This window comes from Hoplias malabaricus, chromosome 2 (assembly GCF_029633855.1).
Source record: "Hoplias malabaricus isolate fHopMal1 chromosome 2, fHopMal1.hap1, whole genome shotgun sequence".
In the NCBI taxonomy this organism is placed as follows: domain Eukaryota; kingdom Metazoa; phylum Chordata; class Actinopteri; order Characiformes; family Erythrinidae; genus Hoplias; species Hoplias malabaricus.
The window spans coordinates 60,073,948-60,100,980 of record NC_089801.1 but is presented as its reverse complement, the minus strand read 5'-3'; the positions used below and the strand labels follow the sequence as shown (position 1 = coordinate 60,100,980).

Sequence of the window (27,033 nt, the reverse complement as noted above, 5' to 3'; positions counted from 1 at the left end):
GTGAATGGTTTTAAGGCACGTCAGTGACCAGGCTTTACTCACTCACTCATGTTTAGCAATGTTAAAATACACCACAGGGTGAGCTATTAAACCTCAAATAGCTCTCTCTCTCTTGTTTTCTATGCAGTTCAGAAGTTCAGAAGTTCTCATATTATGAGGATAGGCCTAAGAACATTTTGTACTATAACTTTTATTATTAATTACAGAATAACATCATGTTTTTCTTCAACACTTTTCTCTGTTTTATGTTTATACAGTGTATTTCATATGATTTTCTTTTGTTCATAGGACCCTGTCTGAGACGGAGGAGGAGCCCTCCATAAAATACAGCTCAGTGAAAAGACATTAGAGAGAGACAGACAGAGAGACAGTTTCAGAACCATATGCTTTGCTTGTACTTATATACATATTTACATTTATTATATTGCAAGAAGCCTCGTTTTTTTTCCCTGTTTTCAAATATTTTTTTTTTAAACAGTAGCCCTGACTGGGTGAACCATTGCCTGGAGCTGGAAGACCCCAAAAACAGAGCAGGTCTAAATGCTGAGACCATAATAATAATAACACAATACAACACTCACTGCCTGGGGTTTGGCAGAAGAGCAGAGAGAGGACTGTGGAGCGGTGGGGTAGTTTCAGCTGTGATCTGGAGAGTCAGATTCAGTTAAATTTATATAAAATCAGGATAAACACTGCCATAAAAGGAGGGTTTTTGAGATTTAAATATGTTTGTGTGTTAATTATTTTTATTTTAAATGTAGCTTGAGTTTCTCACAGAGTTTTAAGTTTGTAAATTTGTGTTTGTGGTTTTTAACTTAGACTCATCACCACTCTCTGACTCTAGAGGGCATTGATATTTAGAAGATTTATATTTTTATGAAAGGTGATGAGTGTGGAGCTGTCCAGAGTGCTGATTCTCTTCTCTTTTACAACTGTGAGAGTGGGGGTTTATTTAAACTTACTCAGAGTCCACAGCTGAACAAAATCAAAATTCCTTAAAGCACTCTGTTGAAAATAGTTAGCAGCCTGAGCAGAGACTTGGTACATGACTGAAGTCTAACCTCCTCTGGGGCCAATCCACATTCTTTTGGTCATTTCCAGGTCCTCTCATTCGTGTCATTTCCTATCAGACGTGTTAGCTACCCTAAAACTTTATATAAGTGTCTTAGTGCTCTCTCTGTTCCTGCAAGTAGCAGTCAGTGTATATTATTGTATTCCAACAATATGCTTCATTTTTATCAGTGTCAGTAATATCTGAGCATTGTTCAGCCACAAGTATTTCTCCCAGCTCTGTTCATTTATATGTAAAATGATATAATGCCCTGAAGTCAATGTTATTGTTATATGGGGGTGTTATTTGGCTCTTCAGGGTTTGTTGAGGGGTGGTCTCAGCACTGACTGGTCTTTATCTTGTTATTCAGCGTCTGAAAGAAAAGTAAAGACTTTATATATATATATATATAATATAGGTGACTGCCATTTTTTTTTTTTGTAAAATAATAATAATTATTATAATAATTAATTAATTAATTCGTTCATTATCTGTAACCACTTATCCAGTTCAGGGTCGTGGGGGGTCCAGAGCCTACCTGGAATCATTGGGCGCAAGGCGGGAATACACCCTAGAGGGGGCGCCAGTCCTTCACAGGGCAACACAGACACACACATTCACTCACACACTCACACCTACGGACACTTTTGAGTCGCCAATCCACCTACCAACATGTGTTTTTGGACTGTGGGAGGAAACCGGAGCACCAGGAGGAAACCCAAGCGGACAGGAGGAGAACACACCAACTCCTCACAGAATAATTCATTCATTCATTCATTCATTATCTGTAAGCGCTTATCCAGTTCAGGGTCGCGGTGGGTCCAGAGCCTACCTGGAATCATTGAGCGCAAGGTGGGAATACACCCTGGAGGGTCACAGGGTCACAGAATAATAATAATAATAATAATAATTATTATTATTATTATTATTATTATTATTATTATTATTATTATAAATCTGTAGAGAAATATTCATTTTGTAAATGTTTAGATTTGATAAATATCTGTTAAGGTATTTATTACCAATAATATCCAAAACTGCTGTGTTAATTTAGGGCTGGTTTGTTATGGTATTTTGAAATTAACAAATATAATAGCTTCAAATTATTATTTTTGTATTATTTTCATTCATAAATATACAGCTCATATTTTCTAGTCTAAATAATATTCTATAGCTGTGCTTGACGTTTCAAGTGATTTATGAAAGTCAGACCACATAAATATTATTTATATTATATTTCTTTAAAGACAGTGTACTGGGTCTAATAGATGACACTCACTTCTATGTTCTCATAATCAGAGGATACAGATGTGTTTACAGTGACAGGATGATCAGGACGCAGATTCTGTGTAAAACAGAAAAAGAAATGTTTAGAAATGGTTAACTTTAAACACCTCTGAATAACATTGATTTAAATTTATAGACACTTACCGTGAGTGTTTGGTACACATCACTGGCCCTGACTGAAGGATCCAGAGCCATGTATGTGTCACCTTCAACTTCCTGCATTGGGAACATACATGTTGTTGCACTGTAGTTAACTGTTAAGTAAGCCTTAACAAACATAAGCTAAAATGGTGATCTTTTATTAACATTTCTTACTGTAAACATATAAACTGTTTGCGCATGCGCATGTGTGTGTGTGGTTATAGCCTTGAATTGGTCAGAAAATGCATTCCTTTGCATATCATTAAGTTAAAGTAATAACATTTAAGAACATTTTTACATTTTTGAATGTGTTTTGGAAATTAAAGGTGAAAACTATTTATTTTTTTATGTAATTAGTAAATATTTTATTTGAACATTGGTTTAAAAAAATTGTAATTTTATGTTGTTTTTACTGTTATTTATTTATTTACATTACTACTTTTTACTTGAAATACTGCCACTTACAGGGGAATGTATTTATTGAATATATAGCGTTCTGCTGTTCTGGAGAGAGCTCACCTGATTTTCACTCTTATTTGTCTTTGTCTTGTCCTTCTTCTGATTTTGTCTCCTGCTCCCAGTGTTAAATAGCATAGACGACAATTCTTTTACATTCTAAAGTAATTCCAGTTAATCCAGTATATATCATAAACACAATTTAAGGCATTTAATGACATTCCTAACACCTAAAAATGCCTTATTATGGCTCACATAGTGTATACTAACTATTAGATAAGATTTTATGACAAAGCCAACTATTGTGATTTGCTATGTTCTGATTGAGGCTTTAATGATTAAATCATCATAGATTCATGCGATTTTATAGGGTATTATGATTGCCATACAACACTATATAAATTGTTTTTAAAGGTTTATTAACACCTAAAATTAAGGAGCGAATGAATATGAAAATTAAACAATACACCAGCCTCACCTCAAGCTCAGGGCTAAAATAAGAAGAGCTGCAATGACACAGAGTCCAGCTCCAACAGCAACAGCTACATACAGAGTGATGGAATGACCTCCTGAGACAAGGTCAAGAAAAACATTTTACAGGTGCTATTTCAGTATAAACTCAGGACAATATCTTCAAAATAAAATAAACATAGATATAAGTGGTTTACCTTTTAATATCAAAGTAATTGGAGCTGATCTCTGAGCTCCATGTTCATTACGAGCCTCGCAGTAGTAGGATCCACTCTGTAGAGGACTATAACTGTGTCCAGATCCTACAGGTGAGACCCCACCTTCTATAAACCAGGTGTAGTTCTCCACAGGTGGATTAGCATCACTGCTGCAGGTTAGAATCACTGAAATGTCCTCCACTATTTCACCAGAGGAACTGTTGGACAATGAGACGTTCTTTGGAGGATCTGTGAGAGATAAGCAATAGTATCTGTGCTCATCAAGTCATTTAGTTGATTAAGAAAAGCTGAAACTAAAAAATGCTTTGTCTGAGTGAAATTAAATGCGGCAGCCTTGTGTCACAACAGATGCTGAGGTCATGTGATGATTTTAGTGCATATTTGCCGTTATGGAACATCAGAAACCCGAAAAAAAACTAATTCATCAGATGACATATCTTACTGAATGCCTTTGATCAATGAGTATTTAAGGGTCCAGACAGGGGCCCAGTTGCCGGCTAGGCCCCTACCAGCCACCAGACCTTAATTAGGAGAACTCAACAGCACCTGATCCTCTCCTACTTAAGTGAAGCCAGCACACTCCTCTGTGCTCAGACTTCGGTTTCTCTTTTGTCACAAAAGCCTGGCTGCTCATTTTTATAAAGCCTCTCAAGTGTTCTCCTGGGTGTCATTCAAGTCTTTAGACTGCTCCATTCCTCTTTCATTCTTCTTAAGCCTTTTCTTTATCATAAAAAAGGAAAAAAATCCTGGGATGTCCACTTTTACTTAAGTCTCTTTTTGCTCTCAACTTTTGAGCCATTTAGTCTTTCCCTGATAGCTTTGGTTTGCCTCAAATTCCTCGCAGTGTTGCAGTTTGTTTACACTACCCTCTAAGCCAGGAGCAGGGCAGTTCTCTTGAATTTACTTTCACTCTGTTCCAGAGATCTTCCCTATCCTGGTCCACACCAACACCTACTTGGTGCCTTTAATTTTTTAGTTTTCAGTTTATTCTTTAACTCAGTCCCTTTACAAACAACTCCACTGGTAGCTGACTCAGTTAACATTGGTGTCTTATATAAAAGATCTCTGGTTCAAACCCACCCATGTGCCAGCTACCACATTATAGTGTTATGTTTAATGCATCATAGGTGCCTATCATAGGTGTTTCTGTCTCCATGCCACTAGGGCTCCATTTCTAAAATGAAACCTCTATGAGCTTTGCTTGGGCCCCAGATATTGCCACTTGTTCCTAAAATCCCTTTTGAAATTTAGTTTTTAGTTTTCCACATTAAAAAATGTTTCATTACTTACACAGAACATTTAACCCCACAGCAGGAGATCTCCCCTCGCCGTCTTGATTCTGACACTGACATGTGTATTCTCCACTGTCCTCAGAGCTGATGTTCAGAACGCTGTAGATTTCTCCTTCTCCTAATTTGGCAGAACCCTTAAACCAGCTGTAGATCTCCACAGGTGGATCAGCATCACTGCTGCAGGTCAGAGTCACTGAAATGCCCTCCACTATTTCACCAGAGGGACTGATGGACACTGAGATGTCCCTTGGAGGAGCTGGTGAAGACATTAAAACAAAAAGATATTTAAAATTAAATAGGGAATTGGGGGGAAAGAGATAATTTAGTATGTTTTTGGTCAGTGCTTTAATATATAACTTTTGTAAACACTCTTTAAGATTCCAAAATCAACAGTGCTTTATACTGTTTTAGTATGATGGACGTTGGCCTACATTTGACAGTAAAGTTCACCACTGAAGAAGTCAAGTGTCCACCAATGGAGCATGAGTAGCTGCCAGTATCTTCCCTTTTGACCTGCAGTTTATCCAATAGGTTGTTGCCATTTATCCTGCTGTGTTCATGTCCATTTTTCATCCAGACATAAGTTGGTACGGTGAGGGAAGGGATGCATGTTCCACAGCTCAGAGTCACCCAGCTTCCCTCCTCCACAACATCTGACTCTATCTCTGAGTACATCTCCACCTTTAGATCTGGATGACAATATAAATAACACCAAACTCTTTAAATAACAGCTGGAATATGGAGTATATTGGTTAGTTGTCATGAGGATGTGGCTATATCTTCTGGTAAGTGGTTAATACATTGTTCCAGGTGATTGCTAAGAAGTGTAGCACTGGAAGTTGTTGATATTTTATTCATTTCTTGCACAGTATTTTATTTTTTTCTGCAGTTCCTCTATGTGAGATCAGAATAATGTTCATTCACTCCTGATTTAGTGAAAACCGTGGGACAAGAAAACTGGCAAGAACAGAAGAAGATAACAGGAAAGTAAAATAGCATTCAAAGCATCATATTTTTGCTTTTAAGTTAGTTTTTCTTAGATTTTTGTTTTTTTCTTTTGGAACTTTTGTCCATGGGCGGCACGGTGGCGCAGCAGGTAGTGTCGCAGTCACACCACTCCAGGGGCCTGGAGGTTGTGGGTTCGATTCCTGCTCCGGGTGACTGTCTGTGAGGAGTTTGGTGTGTTCTCCCCATGTCTGCGTGGGTTTCCTCCCACAGTCCAAAAACACATGTTGGTAGGTGAATTGGTGACTTAAAAAAAAAGTGTATGTAGGTGTGACTGTGTGTGTTGCCCTGTGAAGGACTGGAGCCCCCTCCAGGGTGTATTCCTGCCTTGAGCCCAATGATTCCAGGTAGGCTCTGGACCCACCACGACCCTAAATTGGATAAGCGGTTACAGATAATGAATGAATGAACTTTTGTCCATGACATTATTGCTACGCATGCCATTGACTGGAAGAAGACTCCCCTAAGAACAAGAGGAAGCAAGATGCAATGAGGAACCTCTGCTCTTCACTGTTGCCTTATCTGCAGTCCCTGTTTCCTTCTCTAGTTTGTTTCCCTGTATATTAACCCAGTGTTTGGGTGTTGTCTTTGCTCGACCCTATGCCTTGATTTCTAGTCTGTCATAGACTCTGATATTTGTTTGTAAGTTTTTCTTGTTGTCTGTTGGGTTGTATCTATTTTATAGCTATTATTCTTGATTTGATAGTGTTGTTTTTGTGGTCTGTAGCATGTTAAGCCACTTCCCATCATGCAGCAGACCAGGGTTTGATTCCCAGTGCAGGCAACTGGGATTACTAACACGTCATTCACCTACATCCACAGCAGGATTAAAACTCTAATGTTAATGTATCCTAATTTACATCATTATGGAATACAATCAAATCCTCACAGCAATCTCCCAGCAGCCTGCCCTGACCACGTCACCTGTAGATGTTGGGTTTGAAAGAGCCTCAGAATAAGTTCCTCACCTGTGGTCTCTAGAGTTACCCCATGTTCATTGGTCCGATCTTGGGTGGAAGTGTTGGTCCTGAAGAAGAACTGATAGATGCCGGCATCGCCCTGCGTGACGTTTTTCAGAGTGAGAGAACAGTCACCGGCAACTCCTCCAAGTGCCCCGCCCACAGAGAGAGGCTCCGCCCCTTTCATATTCTTATAGAGCTGCCAGAAAGAAGTGGTGACCACCTGACCTCTGGGATAGGAGTATTTACAGGGTAAGACCACTGTGGTGTGATGGAGGGTGCAGATTTTGCTTGGAACATGTGTCACGCTCCAATCCTTGGACAGAGACTCTGTGGGTCCAGAAGTGTATAAAATACATGTGGAAACAATTTGTAAAGACATATAATATTATAGTACGGGTGCACTGTAAAAATGAGGTCGTCACATAATGTCAATACTTCTTTAAAGTCATGTGTAGTTTCAATGTATGTAGTCAAGTTGAAACAACAAGAAGTTCAAAGTCAAATCAACTCACAGAAAATAATTCAAAGCCAAACGACTTAAAGCCATGAGTTGCAATGAAGAGTAATTCTAATTGGATTTAACTTAAAAGTTTAAGGCAGCTTTTTGAACGTTTTTGAGTTGAAGCTGGTGAATTTTGTACAGTGTAGGTTGGTTAAACTAATTACTTAGGCAAAGACAACCCAAACATCCTGATGCATCATGATGACATAGTAGTTTAGTTTTCTCACTAATTTCTCTTTAGAGAGAATTAGGTTTTAATTTAAATTATTATTCACTGAAGATGATGTTAGTTAGCACAACATTACATACTCTGTAGCCAGAAGGAAATACTGAGCATTGGTTGAACAAGTAATATAAAATAAAGTTGGTGAAACAGACTAATTTAAGTAAAGACAGCTGCATAAAACCTTGTTGACAAGTTCTCAGCATTTTCTTTTTCACAGTGTAAGCTACATTAAGATGGTATTGTTAATTTAAGCTCCACTGGAAAGCAAATAATACAAATTGAAATTCTGGAGTAGCTACACATGAGCTAGACATCCTCATGCCCATTGTCAAGTGTCAGTTAAAGGGGTATAAAGACCCCTAGCACTGGGCTTTTGAGCAGTTGGATGGACTGGACCGAGGTTTATGATCTAGAACTGACCATGCAGCACCAGCCACTGACCTGACTAACGTTTGTGAAGTTGAACGTCATCACATCCTCACTGTAAATATTAGCAGAACATTAGTAAATGCAAAGATAGGCTCTGAACTATACACAGCGCTGCAAACCCAAGAAACCTGACCACCAGTGGTGCCACATCAATTGGGTTTGTTTACAAACAAACAAAAATAAATAAACACATTAGTTCGAAAAAACACCATTGCATTAAGGATTACTATTTTACTTCTCCTTGAGGTTTGAAAAAAGAGGAAGCTGTGTGGATGAGATGAGGTCCAGCGCTGAGAAGTGTGAGAACTTCAAATGTAAGCCAAGTGTGTTTATAATATGTATTGTTTAATTCAATTAATTTAATTAAAAACACTGACCTTGTGCAGCAAGAGAAATCAGCCCAACTATATTCAGCAATGCCCACTGCAGCACACGAGACCCCATCTGCCCAGCAGAGTTCACATCAGAGGAAGATTCGGCCCAATCACTGGCTTCATTAAAGACAAAGGAGTGCGGGGAGGGTGGGCTTACCTTGTTTACATTCGTCTTTCAGAGTGTAGTCGTCCTTCACCATCGACCCGTGGAGGGAGAAGTGTACAACTAGAGTCTGACTGACAGCGAACATTAGAAACACACCAGACACCAGACTTCCCGCTTGGCCCAGAGAGCTGAGTCATAACGTGTCAAAACACACCCCTGCCTGCACTTACTGCAAAGCAACTCCAAATATGTATTACTTCTACTTTTTATACATAGACCAGCCATAACATTATGACCACCTTATTTTGTTCTAGAGCTCCTCTGACCACACAGGAGCACAATTTAATTTTACATCAGACTGTAGTCCATCTGTTGCTCTGCATATATTTTAGCCAATTTTACCCTGTTCTTTACTCCACAACCACCACAGAGCAGGTAAGATTTGGGTGGCATTGCACTGGAAAAAGCATTGAGTCTAAGCCCTTTAGGGTATCCAAAACACCTGGCTGCTTTGCTGTTAATAGGGAGTTTGTTCCCTTTGTTGCAGTGGTGTAGAAACTCTGTGTGTGTGTGTGTGTGTCATAAGTGATACAAAATTAAACACACATCAGTTTTAAATGACCTAATATTGATGTTTTTTTTTTTTTTTTTTAATCATATTCAAGAGAAATTCTCCAAGTTGGAACTGGAGAATAAATGCCAGCAGAAAACATCCCATAATTTTAAGAGAATTTTGTACATATCAATGCTGTCCAGAGAAAATCATATCTCTTCAGTTTTGTAAATTTTAAATACAGCAGCTGCCCTTAACATTGCGTGAAAATGTCATGGCAAACCAACCAATAGAAATTCTCCAAAATTAAATCTTTTTACACTGACTTCCATTGAAAGTTAAGGTTGCTTTACTACTTGTGTAAAATTACTATTTTGAAGATGCATGTTTGTCTTTGGATAGTGATGATATACACAGTAGAACATTCAAAAGAAGGCCAACAGAACCTCATCAAAACCAACCAATAAAAAAAACACAACCCAGTACACAATGCATGACATGAAATATACAGTATAATATTTTCAAAACATTACACAATAGCAGCCTAGAAAAATGACAATGCCAGTACTTATAGGCCTGTATCCACTGAGCTGAATCAAACTCAATATTCACAGCAGACATAAACATACCAGAACACTCAGAAAACATCCCGTAATTTATACAAACATCACAGGACATGCAATATGTTATATAGTGTCCAATATGTTAACCCTTGATCCTGTCTCTGGAAGCAGCTGCAGTTGTGGAAGTTGAAGGTAGAACTGAAGAGGAGGTGGTGGCAGTTTTGTCCATCATTTGACCGTGCTGTAGATGACCGAGGAGTCCACTGTGTCAGCAGGTCTAACAAGAGGATCGCATGACAAACACTCAGTGAGGTTACAAGGTTAAAAAAGGGGCTTGTACAGTGTAAGTTTATATTGATATTGCATGTCTGAGTAGTGATTTGAACCCCAGCCACACATAAAGAACGTGTTGTCCACTACGCTATGCTAGTAATGAGCAGTGTATAAAGTGCAGTATAGGGTACTCTACCTGGGCGAGTGATTGAAGACAATAGCAGCGTAATCAACATCGTCGCCCTGCTGAGTCTTACGTTCTTTTTTGTTGCTGCTGTGCTGGACACTGGCATACTCCACCTCCTCAGCTTTGGAGATACAAGAGCCCCCAGTGTGGGGTACACTGTTGGCATAGTGACCCTCATCCTGAATGACTAGAGCAGTAGTAGTCTGTTAAAAATGATTGAATGAATAAATAAATAAATAAATAAATAAATAAATAAATAAATAAATAAATAAATTCATGAAGTCACCAGCAATGAAACTATTTAATGTAACTAGTGTTGTTCAGATTTTGCACTGCATCATACACTGCAGAGACTTAAGAATCGCCCCCCACACCCATCTCATCCGAGTCTGTGCAATCACAGCGCTGGACCTGCATTTATGTGAGAGTGCAAAGATGAGGTTAAACACAGCAATGAGTGCAGAGTAATAAGAGCACTGAGTAAAAACAGGAAAACGAAAACAGAGAAGAAAGAGAACCAAGTGAAAATGGCTAAAAAAACAGATTCTGCTAAAAAGAGATTCTGCTCCTCGCTTCTCACTGCTGTGCGCTCAGGGTTGGGGTGAACAGTGAGCGGCTCATTATCATTTAAAGGAACAGGTGCTGAAAGTGAGTTTTCTGAATTGGGCTGTTTAGAGAGTGGGAGAATGCTGCTGTTGGGTTTTGACCAAAGCAGAACTATTCCACTCTGGAGAAGAGAGAGAATATGGCCTATTTAATTCTCTGAACAAACAAAACCAAAGCAAAACAGTAGTTTAGGAAACGAAATAAATGTTCTGCTTACATTAAAACCTCAATTATTTAGACATTATGGGAGTTATGAAAACTGACCATGTTCCAGTTAGCTCTGTCATCTTTGGTCATACCAAAATGGCTATAGATACATTTCTACTTAGCTGAGCAGACTGTGCACAGACGTACCTGACTGAAGATGTGACCCTCAGACCAGCAGTACCTTTTCTTCCTCCTGTTTCAAACAAATGTCATATTTATTATTTTATTCAATTAAAATCATTAAAACAAGTACAGTAGAAACTGTATGCTACTTAGTTTGAGAGCGCTGTAAAAATACAAGTGCTAAAAATGTATGAGTGAAATTTTTGTGATGGTTCAAGAATCCTGTATAAAATATGCTTTCACAATTCATTTCAATTCCTTAATGCATGCTACTTTACAGCAGTTTCTCCTGCTCGATTGCTAACATTTAGCATGTGTCCAGCCATTGCGGTTTTCAAACTAATACAATATTATCAGATTTAATACAATCTTTTCTTAGCTTGTAACATTTGGAACAGAGCAGTAACTTTCCACTGTGTTAGCTAGCAGTCATACACATTGGTTAGCATCATAGGATAAGAATGGGGGAAGTGAAAAGGGCTTCCTAATGAGAAACTTGAGATTCCCAGGCTCCTGTTTACGGATGGCTGTGGCAACTCCCAATGATTATTTTCTTAGGTTATGACACCTATTGTACTGGATTTGAGTTTCTGGGCAACCCCTTGAGGTAGGCCCACTATAAGAAGTATAATGTCCATTCGGGTATGAGAAAACAGTGATGTAAATATAAAAACAAAAACAGTAAGTCCAGACAGGGGCCCAGTTGCCCTCTAGGCCATTCCCAGCCACCAGAGGGAGACATGGAGACACCACTCCATAATTAGGAGAAATCAGCAGCAGCTGTTCCTCTCCTACTTAAGGAAAGCCAACACACACCTCAGTACTCAGTTTTGGGTTTCTTTTTCAAGAGTGCTATACAAGCCTGACTGGTAATTTTGGTAAAGTCCCCTCGAGTGTTCTTCTGGGTCTCCTTTCTATCAAGTCTTTGGACTGCTCAGTTTTTCTCTAATTTCTCTTGAGCCTTTTGTCTATCTTAAGGAAATTCTTTCTACTGATCTCTAGGTTTCTAATTATTTGCTTCACACCAATCTTTGTGTTTGGCATCATTGCTTTTGTTTAGCTGCCTTTTCCCTCTTTATTTTTGGAAGTCAACATTTACTTAAGTCTCCTTTTGCTCTCGGGTTTTGAGCCATACAGTCTTTCCCTGATCACATGGAACTGGTGGCACTGAGCATGCGTTAACGGTGTCAGTGGGGCTAGGTACAGCACTAGTCAGCAGGGAGGACAGTGTGGATTTACGGTTGTTAATGGTAAAAGGTAACGTAGGGCTGTAAAGCTGGCTTGGAGTGGAGATGGGTCTGGGATGCCAGACTACACTGTTCTGGAGGTGTTGTGGGCTTAATTTGGTGAAACACTGACAAGGAGAGGGGCCTACCTGATGCCCCCTGTGAAAAGCTAGTGATGCAGTGGGTGGTTTGGGTACTCATGTGATCTGCTCAATGAGTAGCTTTAGATGTTAAGTGTAGCTGGTTGCAGATCGGATCGTAAATGGCCACTGTAAACTTATGGTGTAGCTGTAGGACTGGAACAAAAGAAATTTTGTGGCTACCGGTTGGAAGAGGGTAGGGTTGGGTGGGTCCCATGTGAAATTCTAAAGAATTGGCATATGATATTTTACGTCATATCTTGTATATGATTATAATCTCCTGATGGCTTTGGTTTCTTCCTAATTGTGACTGCTTTCAGTAAATGTTTACTTTTAATAAAAATAACAAGTAGTATGAGTGGTTTACCTCAGGAGAACTAAGAAGACCACAAAGAACAAAGTTCCACAGGAAACGATGACCCCAATAACAACAGGAACCCATTTTCTCTGTCCAGCTGTGAACAATGAGAAATCACAATGTATGCTCTTAAATACTGTACCACTGAGGACTCCAGTAGTTTGAGCCTTCTAATGTGCATAACAAATACACTTAGCCTTACCAACTATTTTCAGAGTAACACCCGCAGAGTACCGATAATCCACTGCATTGATGGACTTGCACTTGTACAGTCCATCATCCCCAGAGCTGATGTTGGAGATGGTGTAAGTGTTGCCCTTTGCTACCAATTGCTTTTTCTTAAACCAAGTATATTCCATCACAGGTGGATTAGCATCACAACTGCAGGTCAGAGTCACTGAACTGCCCTCCACTATTTCACCAGAGGGACTGATGGACACTGAGATGTTCTTTGGCGGATCTGCAGATTGATGAGTGAGATCATTAGTTTAAGAACTCTGACCCATAAACGTATGGCGCTTTTCCACTGCATAGGATCAGCTCGACTCGACTAAGCTCCCTTTTAGCTGATTGTTTTTGTTCCTCAGTTCTCACAGATCAGTTTTACTTGATGTACGTTCTGCTTTGGCTGAAGACTTTTGTCAGCCACCACCCCAAGGAGCATTTGAACCTCTTCAAAATTCCTCAGGGACATGTTACAAGCTACCATTGAGTTGGATAAAACAAATGTGAAAACAGCTGCAACTTCAGAGATTTTACAAGCAGTGAGTTTTTGCTGGAGCTCTGCATTTCATGATGATTAACGGGTCTGTGGCCATTTTACACCTCACCATTTTAGTCCCTCCCTAGTTGGAAGCATTATTGAGCAGGGACTGCTTTCAGGACCAGATTTGGCCAATGGGAAGGAAATGTAGTTTGGATCATTGTCTTGATTCACTTGTGAAGAGATGACTTATCCTATACACCATAGTACCTTCAGTTATAGCATGTCACCAGTGTACAGAAAAAGCATGGTAGCCCTACACTTTCAGAAAATCATCACTGTGCTTCAGGGATTGATTTTTTTTTTTTTTTTTGTACAAAACTAGACCAATTTGCTTCCTATCTTTGAGAATAATGAGACAACTCCCTTTATTGGAAACAATTTGTAACCAGTATCTTTCTAATGGTCAACTCGTGAATGCTAGTTTAATTTGTAGTGAACTAAGTCTACAGAGTAAGGTTCAGAATCCTAGAGCATAACAATGGCATAGTTACACTTCCCCAAACTGATATATGATTTATTTTTTAACCCTTATGTCTTCCACAATTTAATTGCATTGTCGTATCATGTGCTAAATTTAATTAGTTCTATTAACAAATTAATATGTTAACATAGGGTTGTTTAATAGTGTTTTTTTCTCCTCCCCATTTGTTACATGAATTGTATATTGTATTTACTCAGGTTGCCTTGGTTTTATGTAATGATTTGTGGAGCTTATGTTATAACATATATATATTGCTATGTAATCAGAATGTTATTAATTTCTTATAAAAAGAACTGTTTAAAGTATGTCGGGCCACAGCATTTACTCACATCTGACACTGAGGGTGACTGCAGGAGAGGGAAGGTGTTCATAACCTTGAACAGCGCAGCTATAACTGCCCGAGTGGTCTTTTCTTGTCGGCTGGAGGGAGAGTGTGTTATTTTTTTTATTTGTAGCGATACGGTGTCCGTCTTTAAACCACATGAAGGCTGACGCATCCATCAGACTGCAGTTTGATGAACAGGTCAGAAGGGTTGTATTTCCTTCAGTAACATTCTCAGGAATCTCCACTCTAAGACCTGAGAGAGTGGAAGAAAGAGAGTGAGAGGAGAGAAAGACAATATAAGGGTTACATTTGAAGATGATTTTTCACTCTATACAGGCTTCAGAAGTTTGTACAGACACCTTCAAACCTTGCACACATTATTCATTCATTCATTCATTATCTGTAACCGCTTATCAAATTCAGGGTCGCGGTGGGTCCAGAGCCTACCTGGAATCATTAATAATTAAACTAATAGTCAAAGAATATTGGTGTGAAAATATTTGTTATATTATAACAGTTTAAACTTCTTCATTTCAAACATTCTTCACAAAGTTATTGTATATCTTCAAAACTTTAAATCAAAAACGATCCAATAAAAAACTGTAGTTCCTATAAAAATAAAAACATTGTAACTAACACTGTTAAGAAGTTTAACAGTTACACATTCAACCATTTAACTAACTCTAGCCCTTGGTTGAAATCAAGACATTTTGCAAAAGACAAGATAGAAAGAAAATCATAAATCAGTTATAGCTGAGTTTTATTCATTTCTAAAAGTGAAAATGTGCCAATTCTATCTACTGTATCAGAAATTTAACACTTTCTTTTACTGGTTTAAAAGGCTTTTACTTAAAGACAACATCAGAAAGTGTTCTATAGTAAGACTTTTAATAGATAAAACTAAAATGCTTAAAATATTGAGTACATCCCAAAGCAGCTAAGAACCACAAAAAACTACAATACAGCAGGCCATTTAGCACTATCTAGAACGTAAATTAATTAAATGCTGCCAATTACATGCAAATGAGTGTTGAATTTAGACCCAACACCTTGTAGATAAAAGGCCTTTGAAGATTATTATGACTAATAACGATATGAATGGTTTTAGTAATTTTCAATTATCTAATTTTAATTATGTACTGATAATAAGAAAATAATACATTTGTCTTGTTTTGAACTTTAAAAAAACATTTATAGCAAGACTTTTACTAATCATTTATCAGTTTATAAGTTTATTTATTAGTTAACCTGCTATTGTCTTTATTTTAAGCAGAAATAAAAATAAATAGTATAAAAATTAAAAGTAATGCTTTAACACACCTGTGACTATAAGATTCACTCCAGGAAAGCCCAGAAACCTTTGTCTCTTAGAATCTGAAGTGATTCTACTGCAGAACATGCTCTCATCTTTCTCTGTGATGTTCTCCAGTCTGAGGGAAAATATTTTTCCTTGTGGATTTTCCAGATACTCAGTCCTGTGTTTATAATCCGGATCTTCCCTCAGATCCACTCCTTCCTCATGTTTGACTGGACTCTTGACCCAAAACATCTTGACCGATTTGAGATAAGATGGATATTTAAAGCTGCTGTGCATAGTCACTCTGGACCCCTTTAAAACACATATTTGTCTTCTGGTGTATACCACATTCCACTGTTGTTCAGAAACCACTGAAAACAAGATGCATGAAACAGCTTAACAGTGGAAAAGGTAAATTCAGACTTCAGTCTTAGAAGTTGGGTGCATTTGGAAAATGCTCTGCATTCACTAACAGTGATGTCTGGGCTGAGGTGAGTCCATTACTCTGAGAAACACCAGCACAATCTCTGCTTAATTGCTCTGCTGCTTAATTCCATTTTCTCAGCCTGAGTGTCTCCTCTCTGTCTCTACATCCTTTCAGACCCAGTGATTAGCTGTTCTCACAGTACAAGGATGGACCCAGACAGCTTTGGATGTTCTCAGATCTGAAGTGAGTAAAAGTGGTGCTCGATTTTCTCCTATCAAATTCTCCTTCTATCAAATTGAAAGGTTTAAATCATCTTTTAGAGCATTGTCCTCAAATCAAGGGTGAGGGTGGGACATTATTTTCTGCTTGCCTCCTATGAGTTACATAGTACACTTTCTGCAGTGCTGAGCCCAGAGGAGCAATGATAGAGGCTATTCTTTCTATTACAGCTCAGTGAAGCATCACAATGATTTTGAAGCTGTAATTTATAGTATCATATTATCTGTTATTACTTTCAGTGATGGTAAACCATGTTGTTTGTTTTCTACTTTATCCACAGTTTTCCATCAATCATTGGACTACATCCTGACGAATATCTAATGGTTCTTTTGATTTTGCAGTGAGTTTTTACTTTGACTTTTGCAGTATCTTCAGGTCTGTGGAGATTGAACTCAGGACCCCGAGAACCCAGTGTTGTGTGCCGTTGAATACACCTGGTGTACCACAGCGCCACCTCTGTTCATTTTATTGATGAAAAATGATTTTCAGGGTGTCTAAATATTTACACACTTGTTAATAAATAATAGAGTGAGTAAGGGTGGGTGCAAGAAACAGCTCTGACTCACCAGGGAGTGTCAGATGAAAGAACAGCAACTGCAGAAGAGTGGTTACGAGAAACATCTTATATATATAAAAAAAAAAAAAGAAAAGAAAACAAGAAAAAAATAAGTTTAGTTTAAGAGCAAGCATTTAACACATATCAGTGTGAAATTTCTAGTTAAAAACTGAGCTCTGTCGACTTTTTCCTCAAACAGTGTTTAAATGTTTTATCAGTACTATTTAAAGGGGGCAGCTATGATTGTGGGGAACTGCAGTTCTCTCTGGTTAGTTTACATTCAGAAGCTCTGCATCTTAAGGTGCTTTGGAGGAAAAAAAAATACTTTTGTTGTTGTTTGTATGTGGCTTAAGTATAACTTGTCTGTTGTTTTATTCACAGTTTGAATTACCACAGAAATTCATTTGCAACTCGAGTTAAGTTTTGTAGCATATTTATTCTGTGTTTACTTTTATACAATTAGCACTCTCAGTAAATTACAGTGGGTTCCTGCCTAAATGATCGGAAACAGCAAAAATAAGTCAGTATTACCCACATGTGCAGCAAGAATAAAGAAATATACTGATTTCAGTGATTGTAGGTCTCTCTTTGCTGTTTTGCTGGAAGCCTAGCCCTTTCTTGCTTAGTGACACCTGTGTTCCATTTAAAGCATTAGTCCATTTTCCAGTGCACAAACTGACTGGAGACCAGCAAATGGTGATAAAACACTTTTCTAAAATTTATAAAAATATTTTTAGATCATTACAATCATGAACCTTGCCTTTAATCAGTGTTATCAAAGTTAAGAAAAACAGTATCTGAACTGAATAAAGTGACACTGCTATACAAAATTACGCACTCACACAAAATAAACAAATGATATATAATGAAATCCAAACTTTAAAATGTTGTTCATTTCAACCATAAATAATATAACAATATAATAATCTATTATACCACATCAACAAAGGAATGTATAAATAATCGCTAATAATTTCTCCAGTGTCTACTCTCAAAAGACCTCTCCAAAAAGGTGAATGCTTTACTGCAGCAAAACTGAATGAAATCCTTCATTATACCGGCAGAATTTAGGTTTTCCAAAAGTATTTAGACACATAAGCATCCAACAACTAGGTTTTATTTACCCAGATACTGGCAAAGACTTTCAAATCAGTTTAGTTAAACTGGCTTGGAATTTACAGTCATGTCCCCTGTTGTGCTATCTAGAAGTACCTAAAGGCTTGTACAAGGAAGTATTACCAAAAATAGCAAATTGGTACCAATCCAGTCATATCTTTAGATTTCTGTTGTTTATATTGTAGCAACAGACAGCGGTGACTTACCATGGTCTATGAGTTCTAGTTAATAATCCCTGAATAAACAGCCACAGCGGTCATGTGACAAACCCATTCACTCACAAGAAAACCCCAGCAAACCAAGCAGAAACGTCCCTTCCTCTCTTGTTCCGTCTGTATGTTCTCTGCTTTTAACAAGTCTTCAGAATGAAGCTGATACAAAGCCAACACAGAGATCATTGACTCGTCCTGTTAATCTCAATTTCTAACTACATAGGTCATTAAAAAATCTGCTTCAAAAGTGTGAATCTTAAACTGACAATGTGCTCTTTCCTTCCAGCAGTTGTAAGGCTCTGTATTACCCCACAGCTTCCCTTTCTTTAACCAGGGAAATTGAGCAACTTCCTCGTGTTGTGACTTCCTTTTGTGGTAAGAGGTGGAAAGAGTCATTGAGACATAAGTGAATTTTGCTGTCATGAACTGTTCATAATCTTAAAACTGAATTTAAAAAAAGATTCTACTGTCTAGGTCACAGGTCCTCAACCATGTGCAATGTTGGGAAACATTACCACGAGTCTAAATATATAACGTCTTCATAACACATGAAGCTCACACCAAAACACAAACTGTGGAACAAGAATGCCAAGTCAGTTTCTGTGGCCTATCCATTCTGATTACAATTGCCCCGCCTTCTTATCTATGTCTGTCCAATCTCAGCACTGGACCTGTGTTTACGTGAGAGCACCTAGACAAGGTTAAAAGCAGCAAAAATGACCCAATGAGTGCAGAGAAATTAGAGTAAAAACATACAGTAGGGTCAGAGCGAACAGCGAGTGGCACGTTATTATTTAAAGGGACAGGTGCTGAAAGTGGGTGTTCTGGACAGGGGGAGAACGCTGCTGTGGTGCTTGTGGAGTTTGGACCAAAGCAGGTCACAGACGTTTCATTAAGAAACAGAACTGTGTTCCACCATGGAACCTGAGAGAATATATCCCCTTTAAACTACAGGGAGGTAGACTTGTTTAATAACTTGTCTAACCTTCATGAAGGTGTTATAAATGAAGCTACATTTAATGAAAAATCCCTTGCATCAATAGAAAAGAATTTAAAATCAAGTAACAACTTGACTTAGCTGTGTCATCTTTTTATACATACCAAAGCATTGTTTTATAAATGTGTTATTCAATTGTTATTCATTCGTCATAAAGTCCCTGTGGAAGCAGCCTTCAAATTAAAGGCCAAAAATGAAATGACGCATATTTCTTATGTACACATTTTCTACAAATATCAGTTATCCAAGTTTTAATGCACTATTTTGGTTTAAATAATTGCACAGATAAATAGAATAATTTGTTTCTGTTTCAGACTTCAGATTTGCCTGTGTGTTTGTCCATTCAAGTTCCATATATATGAACTAATTTGTGGGTTACTCCCTCTATTCGTAAACAAACATCAGTTGGCCCTGGATCCTAATTGTGTCCTGCAACTTGAACTCTATTAATTTAAATGTCCTTCATCCCAGATTTTATACCTTAAATCCAATTTGTGTGGACCCTACTTCCTAGGCTCTGTATCCTAATAGCTTCTTATGTTCTTGTAAAAAAAAAATCTAAATTGCTACGCAGATAAATATGTTGTTTGTAGTCTTTCTCTGAAGTGCATGTGCCACTAAACTGTGTGTATGCATGATATGATCAGATAAAAAATGAACAGAATGAAAGGATAATGTAGATATTTTTATTTGTGACCTTTGAAAGAGCAACATAACGATCATAGCAAAAGCAATAAGCAGATTATATCATGAATGTGTAATATTAATAACATACTGCTTAATTGAAGCCTTTAGCATAATTCAGTACTTTGCTAAGAGAGACAACATTTTTAATAAGTGTAACTGTTTATAATTAAGGTTAATACAATTTTTATAATATAATCCTTTTTTTTTTTTTTTCTTTTTGTTAAGAGAGACTCAATGAACCTTGAAATATAAGTTTTAACCCTTAAGTACAAAAGACATGTTTTTCACACTTTTGATAAATCCTCAGATGTAATTTGTGGAATAGGTTTGAATATTCTGGAAGACAGAGAAAAGAAAAGAGAGAGAAATTAGACTTTCTAGTAGCATATAGAATTATGAAACTGCAGCCTACATATGCATCTTAAGTTATTTTGCTGATTTTAGACCTGAAAAGTGACCATATTTATATGGCTGAATGTGACATAAAATAAGTCACAAAATACAAAGTGTCCTTCTCAAAACTGAACATATATTTATAATATTAAATTGGCATCTGACACAATATTTTTACATTTATTTACATTTAATGTAAAATAAAACATCAGTATTAAATTGTTACTCACTTCGTAGATTGCTTCTTCAGTGTAGGACAAAGCCCCAGGATTAAGGTAAGTGTCGTGATGGTCACCGCAACATGGGTCCGTATTGAAAAGGCCCTGGTTTTCAAATACATCTGTAGAGTATGTGTTCAGAACCTTGTGGTTCTCATCTTGGGACATTTGCAGATCTGTCTGCGTAAAAGACTGAGAGACAGCAAGAGACCGATTCTCAAATTCTTGACAACACCTTGTCATTTAAAAAAGAAAAACATTCTTTAATGGTTCTTTAGTAAAGGATTCAGCTCAGTATAGAACAATGGAAATTTCAAGCTTGCTTCATACATAGAAACACACTTGCCTTCCATCTTAAAAATTTTAAATCAATTTAAATCAGTGTTAAAATGTAATAGATAAACTGAAGTCAAATCATGTAAAATAAATAAATAAATTATTACTTAAGGAACAAAGCAAATAGCATCACTAGATCAAAAATTAGATAAAAACAGTCTGTTTGAATAATATAAATCCCTTACCATAGCAGGAGAAGCATTTCGGAAGCCCTGAGTTTTAAACAAAAGCAACAAAGTTTGATCTTATTTCATACAGATATATTTAAATAATGAATTAGATTTCTTGCATTAAAAAAAATATGTATGTGTTATTTGTAATAAATATGTAGATCCATATTATCAACAATGTAATCACCGATTTCTCTAAATACATTTGTATCAACTTTTTAGTCAGGGTTACACAAGTGTAACAGGGTATTTACTCTTGTATAAATACTTTTATATCACTCTTGTATCCACTATGCATAATGCATTGTGTAAAATGTGTAATAGGTTGGATGGTAAACTGAAAATTTATTGCTGTTTTTGATTACAGTTGTCTGTAAAACCATATAAAATTCTGATAACATTTATCCAGCTACAGAAAAGACATTGATTTGTGATGTAGTAACCAAATCATGTGACTATGAAACATGTAAATGTAATGTGGCAACAATTTACTTATTAGATGTGTAATTACACAAGTGCAAATGCTCTGTATAACTGTAAAAATTAAATCGTGTAACAGGCATGTATCAATTCATAAGCCGTGAAACTGCACTATGATCCATCTGTAAGTGTAAAACATGACTAGTAATGCTGTTAAATATGTGTGAACATGTTAATATATAGTTATTACAGATTATGCATTTACTTTGTTTTAGAGACAGGAAAATCCCTAAAAAATAGAGTCAGCTTTGTGTAATGATGTGATGCAATACATTAGATGATTCCAAAAGCTTACCTGACAGTTCCTTTTAGAAAATCTGATGCAAATGAAGGCCAGACCTCCAACACACACTAGTCCCACAAGAACAAAAACAAGTGTATAATTCTGTCCTGGGATCAGAAAAATGAAACACATTCACAAAAATTGGTGGGGGCTCTTATTCACAGTGACTTCCAATTTGAATCATGTCACAGTTTTGCTGGATATGGTGTTAAGAGTCTTCTTTAAGGACAGTGTGTGGTTGCACAGGCAGGGAATTAAACCCCAGCCTGTGGGATAAAAATCAGCAGTGTAACTCACACTGCAGCAAGCATACACATTTCTTAGTTGCACCTTCTGCTATGAGTAAATGAAAGTGGGTAAAACTAAGTTCCAACCTGGACATTGAAATATAACAGTTGATGAATTCCGTCTTCCTACTTTATTCCAAGCTTCGCAGTAAAACCCCCCTCCATCATCTGCAGGAATTCTGAATTTCAATCCAGATCCAACAGGTGAGGCTCTACCTGCTTTAAACCAGGTATAATTCTGCACAGGTGGATTAGCATCACTGCTGCAGGTCAGAGTTAATGAACTGTGCTCCACTGTTTCACCTGAGGAACTGATGGACATGGAGACATCCCTTGGTGAATCTACAAAAGACACGAAATCAAGATGGCAATTATGTTTGAGATATTCATCTCTGTGGGGGAAAAGTAACATACTTCCCCATGTGTTTTTATTTTTGTAAACTTAAATTTGAACTAAAATTAGACAAACCAAAGGATGAAGTATTATTTATTTATGGTCATCATTTGTAAATATGTTTTAGTTATGTTATCAGATATTTTGACTGTTCTGACATTTGTATATTGAGCTCACTCACAGAGAATATTTAAATCCACAGCAGGAGATCTTCTCTTCCCCCATCGATTGCGACACTCACATGTATATTCCCCACTGTCCTCAGAGCTGATGTTGAGAATTCTGAAACTCTCTCTTGTTCTTATAGTCTTTAATCCTTTAAACCAGGTGTAGTTCTCCACAGGTGGATTAGCATCACTGCTGCAGGTCAGAGTCATTGAACTGCCCTCCACTATTTCACCAGAGGAACTGATTGACACTGAGACACTCTTTGGAGGATCTTTATAAGAAAAAAAACATTAAATAATATTCTCTAGACATACATGATTATGATTCTCCATGATATGAAATAAAACATCACAAACTTACACTGAACATTTAAGTTCACAGCAGGAGATCTTCCCTCTCCGAACTGATTCTGACTCTGGCAGGTATAATCTCCGCTGTCCTCAGAGCGGATGTTGGAAATTCTATAAGTCTTTCCTGTTCCAATATACTTTAATTCTTTAAGCCAGGTGTAGACCTGCAAAGGTGGATTGGCATCACTGCTGCAGGTCAGAGTCACTGAACTGTCCTCCACTATTTCAGCAGAGGGACTGATGGACACTGAGACATTCTTTGGAGGATCTGCCATTACAAATAAGAAATTAAGAAGTGAGAAGTTCAACACAACACACTCAATTTATGAGCGTATGTTAGTAACACAATGACAGGCGATATTGTCTTATTTGTGGTGACAGTGGTGCGTCATTTGCTATTGCTGAACAGATGACAGGGTCACATTCTAAATGTATGTGATGAGTGATTGGGTATGAGATGTTCAGAAATGGGCCTAAAATATTTAGGGATTTATTTTAATAATTTTATGAGTTTTTTTTTTTTTTTTTTTTTTTTTTTTTTTAAGCCAAGAATAGTATTTTATAGACTATGACTGTGTTACTGAAACTTTTTTTAGAATTTTCTGAACGAGGTTCACAGAAAAGTGTTGAAACTGTTGTGGGAGATCATTACACAAGAGACAGTCCTGCAGCTCCCGACCTTCTGGAACATAGGATAATGTTTATGCTTAAGATTGAGGTTTTGATTTGGCCTTATGTTTAAGGTTGGTATGTTTCCCAGACCTTTTGCTACAGACACTGTTGGCACCTCAATGTTGTGAGAAACGTTAGGCCTGTACTTACATCTAACGATGAGGTCTTTTGGAGGAGAGAAGACACTTGACATTTGTACAGCACAGATATAACTGCCTGCATCCTCACTGCTGACTGGCTGCAGGCGAAGCTGGTTGTTGATGGAGGTCTTTGTGGTTAAGGGATGTCTATTTTTGTACCAGATGAATGTTGGGGTGATCAAACTGCAAGTGGTTACACATTTCAGAACTGCTGCTCCTCCTTCTGTCACTGCTTCAGGAGTTTCTACACGGAGCTCTAAGGCAACAAGACAATGTTAGCTATTCAGGCCAAGTCCATCTTAATATATATATATATATATATATATATATATATATATATATATATATATATATGTCCAAAAATTATTGGACATAGAGCCTATTGTCAAACCACACACACACACACACACACACACACATATATATATATATATATATATATATATATATATATGTGTGTGTGTGTGTGTGTGGTTTGACAATAGGCTCTATGTCCAATAATTTTTATTTTGGCAAGAAAAATAAAGAATTTCAAATGTTTTTGAACATCAAAACTTCAAATGATTTTGGGTTCTAGCAAATGTGATTTAGCAAACCATTCATCTGTGTGTTAAGTACTGTACAACTGTGTTTCTCATTACAATGTGACATAGAATAATTTGTTCTTGTTTTGGAAGCATCCATCCAACTGCTGTCAAAGATCAACAACCACAGAACACCAGAAACTCAGGCAACTGAAAAATGTTTTTAATGTAAAGTAGCGAGTATAACCACAGCCCCCTATAGATTAGACTTAGGTTCTGTTCCCAGTTCAAGCAGTAACTTCAATTAAACCAGTAAACATTTGGACAAGATTCCCAATTCTGCATTAAACTAAATCATTCTGGATAACATTAAATAAATATACCAGATGAGGGAATACAGCTAGATATTAAGTGCTTCTCCTTTCATATGCAAACAAAAGTCATCCATTTGTGTTAATAAAATCAAAATCAACAACAACTATAAGAACAACAGAACTGATGAACAGATGAAGAAATAATTAATTTATTTGTGACCTATTTTGCACAAATGAAGAAATGAACTCAACCCCAAAAACATTATTCTGATTTTCAAGCACATTTGCTAGAAGACAACACATTCCCACCAGACAGTGATCCAAAACATAGAGCCCAATTGATCAAATATTTGTGAACAGATAATAACAAGTTAAAGGCTTGTTAATGATTATTAATTTAATTTCAGTAGTAACAAAGTATACCAGAGAGGAAAAAAAAAACAAACAAAAAAAACCACATGGGACTGAGAAGACAGACATGACTGGGACAATGTTGTTGTAGCATTGTTGAAAACTACAGCTTATACCCCTTCCACTGTAACAAATAAGATAAATCTATAATAAATTATCTAAGATGCTGATAAGACCATTAGCCAAACCCCAGTGAACAACAAGGTCAGAGACAATATTTGGAAGCCATAACAACTACTTTTCAGTTGTGTTACACTTTTAAAGTTGTATACTTACCGAGAGATGACCCATTTACACAGCTGTTTATAAGTGGTGGACTGCCAAGCATCCTCACCTTCTCCCTCTTAGCAGAACCTCCAGAAAATCATAGGCATGTCATAGAAAATCATTCAATTTCATTGTATTTCAAAGTGTTATACATGTATATCAGTTACTGGTTTATAACATACTAATAAGCAATACAGTTATCCTCAAACAGGAGCAATTGGTATAAAAATTATATAAGGGCTCTGTTCTCTGATACTTATATTTAAGCATTGTTTTCGTCACTGTAAGTTGCCCCAAGTGTGTTTGTTGATTGAGAGAAACATTGACTGACCATGTGTGAGGAAAACCAGGAAAATGAGCATCTGAAAAAGACTGGATTCCATTAAACCAGCAACTGGTGACAGGTCAACTACCAAAAAACAAAAACTAATTAATGGATGAATCCTAAAATCACATTTGTCATCTGAGGCAAATTTGAAAAGCCAAAGCCAATTTTATATTTACATTCTTAGTAAGAAATTGTACTGTGCAAATTTTTTTTGGACAATCATAAGAACATGAAACCTTTTGTATTGTTATACTGTCATTCCAAAATGCATTATGTGTTTACAACAATTAATACTACATTTATTACAAAAATTATTATACATTTCATACTATATACTAGCTATGCTAATTAATACATATGTTACTGATTAATTATTTTTAAACAATGTAAATAAATAAATAAAGAAATAAAATAAATAAATGAATATGCCCCTGATTCCTACCTTCCTACCTCGTTTTGTCTGCTGGAAGATAGAGAAGGTGCAAACCTAATATCTCAGAAAGTGTTTAGCAATATTCATATACCACCAGAGCCTTAACCCTCACCCTCTAACCCTTTGTCTCTGTTGCCTTAGGTTTGAACACTGCTCTGATTACTGGGTCAACCCGCAAATATGAAAAGAAGTCCATGCATCGGGACTGAATTCACCTGTGTTCTAAATGCATATCATTTACCCAGGATTACTGTATTTGAGACATTTGAAAGGAATAGTCTATGATCTTAAGAGTTAAATATATCTCACATTTGAGCTTAGAGGCAGGATGTGGTAAAGGAAAAAAAATATCTTTGTAACCTAGCAACCTTCAAGCCAAGGGCCAGTTCACACTATTTGTCATCACGATTGAGAGAAGCAATAAGTCCATTTTAATCGCAAAAAAGGAAAAATAGAATGTTCTTTTGTTTATTTATTTATTGATTACAGTGTTAAAACCTCTGACCTTCCATGATGTGATCTGAAGGGGGCACTGTGTGTTTTAAAAATAAACTCACTGTGGGTGTACCCTAAAGGGTGCATATTCAGTACCTTTAGTTATATAGGGAACATAATTGCACTTTATTCTATAACAACTGTCGATTTTAAAGTTGTGTTGATTTCTTTCGTCCCGTTTCATCTCCAGGACTTTCATTATGTTTTTTTAATCTCTTTCTGGAGAAGAGAATATAATAAACCTTTAGGGAACACAACTGGACTTTAACACCAATGCTCTTACTTTTTAAAATTATATTTACACTGTTTGTATCTTTAGTTACACTACTGTATCTTTTTGCGTGCCTATATTTTTGTTTGCTGTGAACTGAGAGTGAAAATGAGAAGTAGTTGTTTAGATTCATGTTCTCAAAAACAAACTGATTCATGCTTTCACAAATCTGAGTTTCATTTCATGGTCAAAGAGCTGGA

The 27,033-nt window shown here is 36.9% G+C and overlaps 1 protein-coding gene and 1 long non-coding RNA gene across 2 annotated transcripts; both read right to left on the bottom strand.

The window, feature by feature from the left end:
• Nucleotides 1-237: 237 nt before the first annotated feature.
• Nucleotides 238-25,367, bottom strand: LOC136677449 (B-cell receptor CD22-like). Its single transcript, XM_066654979.1, has 12 exons — nucleotides 25,316-25,367; nucleotides 23,801-24,046; nucleotides 22,989-23,246; nucleotides 22,642-22,899; nucleotides 12,959-13,216; nucleotides 4,915-5,172; nucleotides 3,604-3,852; nucleotides 3,414-3,504; nucleotides 2,999-3,050; nucleotides 2,483-2,554; nucleotides 2,331-2,396; nucleotides 238-1,424 (listed from the first exon to the last, which is right to left on the bottom strand). Exons 1-12 carry the CDS (start codon nucleotides 25,365-25,367, stop codon nucleotides 1,389-1,391), a joined length of 1,896 nt encoding a protein of 631 aa, XP_066511076.1. The 3' UTR covers nucleotides 238-1,388.
• Nucleotides 7,077-8,612, bottom strand: LOC136686698 (uncharacterized). Its single transcript, XR_010800362.1, has 3 exons — nucleotides 8,572-8,612; nucleotides 8,418-8,484; nucleotides 7,077-7,210 (listed from the first exon to the last, which is right to left on the bottom strand). It is a non-coding gene; the product is annotated as an uncharacterized lncRNA (long non-coding RNA).
• Nucleotides 25,368-27,033: the final 1,666 nt, after the last annotated feature.